Genomic DNA, 4425 nt, shown 5'->3' on the forward strand with positions numbered 1-4425 from the left:
GTTATTGAAAGAAAGGGAAGACTAAGAATTAGATGGAGATTACGAAGGCCATGCCATTCATTTATTATTCAAAACAAATCAAGCTAATGAGAGAGTACCTTCCTTGTGTGCGTATTCATTTGAAGATCGCGGCGATCGATTCTCTTGAAGCCTTAATGTGGGAATGCTAGGAGGAATTATCATTCCTAATAAATGTTTAAATAGGAAAGGTCTCTGTTTGATTCTTTCTTTTTTCAAGTAAAGTTGGCCATTTGTTACTTGGTCTTCATGGGACGATAAGCTAGGCCAAGGAAAGGGCCCTTGTAGGATGCAGACACCTCCACATGTCACGAATCGTAAAACAATTATTACTACTTTCTTGCGGGCATGCAATGACACATGAGAACAAAAAACGAACGAATATTGGAAAAGAACACGGAAGATCAATGCCACATGATAGCACAAACACAAGCAAAACTCATACTCAAAACAATTATAAGCTGTTGAATCAACTGTCCGGCTATTATTGCTTCCAGAGCTATATATGTCTGTGGTTGAATTGTCAGGGCTATTATTGCTTCCAGAGCTATATATGTAAAATCCACTACATATACAACATCAAGCAGGACTGTTGGTAAAAGGGCTGCGAATATTGTAGATATAGGTGCTGCTGTAGCTGCTACTACTACTACATATGTTTGAAGAAAACATTATGGTAAAAAATTCAGAAGGTCATAAGAGGTGACCCGCTGCAATGGACATCTGTTGCATCAGAAACCCTTTGCCTGGGCGACAATGTTGAGATACCTAAAGCATCAACGTCAAGATTCACAATGTCCTTTCTCTTCTGAGGATCTGAATTCTCCTTTTCGTCTGTTGATATCTCAGCAATGGGACCCAAGTACTGTGCTTCCTTCTGGTGAAGCGACACCATGGCTTGAGCTTCTGCTAATACGGATGCATCATCATCAGTAGAATAAAGGATTCTCTTCATTGCTGCAACAACCTGTGGAAAAAACAAGGGATCACAGATTACACCTTTGAGAGAATAGTTAAATTACTCAGTCAAACAACGCAAATCTGATAGTCATAGAAGTAGTACAGGCAGGTTTTCAATCCCAGGGCTCTGGCACAAAATCTCGATATCTCTCAGCTTTGCAAAATAGAAGTCCCTCTCCTTCTCAAGGCTATCCACTGACAACTTCAACTCGGTGACCTGCATATCAATTTGTATCATTAGATTCTACATGTTATGAAAGTCCCGTTCCTTAAAATAATATAATACCTCTGCATCATATGCAGGCACTGGACAAGGAGGTTTAGAAACCTTCACAGATTGATTTGAAGGGTGTGCCGAGGACACATCATTCCTTCGAGCGTTGTGAGAAGACTGAACTTTGGGAGCAGTTGTAGAGCCCTTGCTTGAAGCTTGAGACTGTAGACATTTCTTGCTTGTTTCTTTTCCTCCCTTGCAAGCCTCTCTCCTTTCCATTGGATTGTAACTAACCACAAAAGCAGTAAGTAAATCATCAATGCATCATGATTATACTAGGACTCTATTCACAAAGATCATTGTTCGTATACCATCAGAAATCAATTCAAAGTAATAGGAAATTTGCAATTATCAAACCGAAAAAGGACACTAAAAACTCAAAAATATACATATATTTTTTTAGAATGTCAAAGGCAATTTCATTAACAGGATATCATATGTTAGTCTATATCTGATACGTGTACAGCTTATAAGCTATAGAGGTCTTCGTATAAATCACGACCACTGTATTAGGTAGCTTCGTATCAGTAGTAAGCACCAATCCCTTCCGTGTACATTCGATACTAATACAAACCCGTGACTCTCAACACTGTGAGAACAAACACTTCAAACCTTGTACAGGTGTCCTATTATTTATGAAAAAAGAAATCACACAGCATTTATGCAACTTTATATCTACGAAAAGAAAGGAAGTAAAACCTTCCAAGTATTGCCTAAAACTGGTTGCAAACTTTTTCTCTATGACTGAAGATTTGCACATTACAAAGGTTAGAAGAAGAGATCGACAAAATTTTAGCATGTAAAAACAGTACATATAATTTTAGACAAACAGGTTGAAACTGGAGAAAATATGTATAACTTTTTCACTCTGTTGGCATCAAAATAGATTAAAAAAATTGCAATACATCAATTCCCTTTTTTTAGTATCGTTTCCAAAAAGGGCCCATATTTTATTTAAATTAAATCAATTTTAAGCCATTCTAATTCCCATTACTCAAAAAGCAAAGAGACTCCACAATTTCAAGAGATTTTACTCCAAATTGTCAGGGGGGAAAAAAAGTATTTCCCGAGTAATATTTTGGAATTTACTGATTCGATAAACCCTAACACCACATCCAAAAAATAATTCGGAAAATACAATAGCAGATCATATAACGCAGAAATTGAGCATGAATTCCAAAAAACTCATCATCACACCCAGCAATTCAAGTTCCAAGTATTTTGCAAACAATTGACCACAATCACACAACAACAATTCCCCCAATTTATATACTTCAATCAAAGCAAACCCTATCAAAACAATAAACTGTGAAATTACTTGACAAGTCCTCCGTTGACAGAATCACAATAACGCTTCATCCACTGTATAAACTCCAGGTTATCGAGCGGCCTGCCTTTCACCAGCTTACTCACCTCTATATGCTAAAGAAAAAATTCCAAGAAAAATTATCAAAATCAAACTAACGAAACATTCAAGAGATCTGAAAAGCAAAATTGCATACACAAACCTTAGTGATCTTAAGCTTGTTAAACACATCTTGCAGAACCTTATAATTTTGAATCATTTCGTACTCATTTTTGGCGTCGAAATTGACCTTGTGCATTGGCACCATACCTGGATGAACCGAATCCATTAACTGACAATGCACCGCACCAGAACATGCCTGCATGATTAGAGAAAATCAAAACAAAAAAAATCACCGATTAGGACAAATTAGGGCAAAATTAGAGAGAAAGAAGAGAATCAGCAACGAAATTACTTCTTCGACTTTGGAGAGATTGAGCTGAAGAGTGGAGTTAATCCAAGAGAGAATCTCAGATCTGCCAACGAAATAAGCCGAATCCATCATGCCGATATTAGTTGCCATCTCTGTCTCTCTCGATCGATCGATCGATGTTTTGAGCCACTGTGCGTATTTTGTGTGTGGATAGAGTGAGAACAAGCGAGAGAGTTTAAAAAGAGAGGAGAGCGGGCTCCTTTTGGAATTCAAAATGGCTGAAGTCTCTGACATGGAACTACCTAACCGTTGCGGTCTGAACCGGGGTTTGTGGGTGGGTCCTTTTTGGATCCAGGTGTTTTATGGGCTTAGGTTTTGAAAGGAGACCAAATCATTGTGGGCTTCGAACAATGCACTTTAGGCCCATTGGTAACCATAACTATATATATATATATATATATATATTATTTTTTTCATTTAAACCAATTATAAGTTTTAATTTTATGAGGTATATTGAATATTTTTTATTAAGAAAGTAAAACTAATAAAATTAAATTGTATCCATGCTATGTCAGTCCTTATTAAAGCTTCTTAAATTATTTAGAAATTTATGATAATACAATAGTTCAATTATATATGTTTCTTGTATTCTTATTATTATTTTAAATAAATATTTTACCAATAAAATCATATAATATAAAATTTTAATATTTTTTTATATTGAATATGTATAGAGAATTTAGAATATATTATATGCACATATTCATGATATATGTTTTTTTTCTATCATAATAATTTTTTCATTTATTTTAACCAATAACAATTGATGAGTAAGCATATATTTTAATTAAATAAGTATAATATAAAAACTGTTTTGAATCTATAAGGAAATAATTTATATTTTTAATATTTTACTATACATCCTTAAATTTGGATTATTAAAAAAACATCCATGAGTATTTGATTTGTTATTGTTTCCATTTAAATACAAGAAGAATTATATGAATAAAAATAACTATATCAATTTAATATTTTTAATGAGATCACCAAATGAAGAATGTTAATCTTTAATTAATTTTATTTTTAATTTTATCATTTAATATTGACTTACTTAAAGATAAGCTTCATAATTTGTTTTAGTTTATTTTTTATGAGATTATCTTAATCTTATAACTTTAATTATATAATTGACTAGTTAACTTAAGTGGTTTTACGTATTATTATTTTAATTGATTATTTTAATTTTATTATTCAATATTAGATTAATTAAGAATTGAGTTATATAAATTAATTTTAATTGAATTATATTGGTTAACATAGGTTGACTTGGTTTATTTTTTTAATTGATTTTTTTTAATTATATTATTTAACATTAAGTTGATTAAGAATATAGTTTAATAAAAAAATAATCATTTATTTTCTATTGAGTTATCATTGTTTCATAAACCGTAGTGG

The 4425-nt window shown here is 32.7% G+C and overlaps 1 protein-coding gene across 2 annotated transcripts; it reads right to left on the reverse strand.

The window, feature by feature from the left end:
• Positions 1 to 379: 379 nt before the first annotated feature.
• On the reverse strand, positions 380 to 3228 carry LOC105111986 (microtubule-associated protein RP/EB family member 1C-like). 2 transcript variants are annotated; one of them, XR_839687.1, is made up of 7 exons: positions 3013 to 3228; positions 2761 to 2916; positions 2571 to 2674; positions 1265 to 1481; positions 1082 to 1195; positions 574 to 985; positions 380 to 525 (listed from the first exon to the last, which is right to left on the reverse strand). XR_839687.1 is itself a non-coding variant. In XM_011007519.1 (6 exons), the coding sequence occupies exons 1-6, from the start codon at positions 3118 to 3120 to the stop codon at positions 704 to 706; spliced, it is 981 nt and encodes a 326-aa protein (XP_011005821.1). In that variant the 5' UTR covers positions 3121 to 3228; the 3' UTR covers positions 549 to 703. The 2 variants fall into 2 exon arrangements, 1 of the variants encoding a protein (XP_011005821.1); XM_011007519.1 differs by lacking the exon at positions 380 to 525 and having other exon boundaries at positions 549 to 985.
• Between the last annotated feature and the right edge of the window lie 1197 nt (positions 3229 to 4425).

This window comes from Populus euphratica, unplaced genomic scaffold (genome assembly GCF_000495115.2).
Source record: "Populus euphratica unplaced genomic scaffold, PopEup_1.0 scaffold316.1, whole genome shotgun sequence".
Taxonomy (NCBI): domain Eukaryota; kingdom Viridiplantae; phylum Streptophyta; class Magnoliopsida; order Malpighiales; family Salicaceae; genus Populus; species Populus euphratica.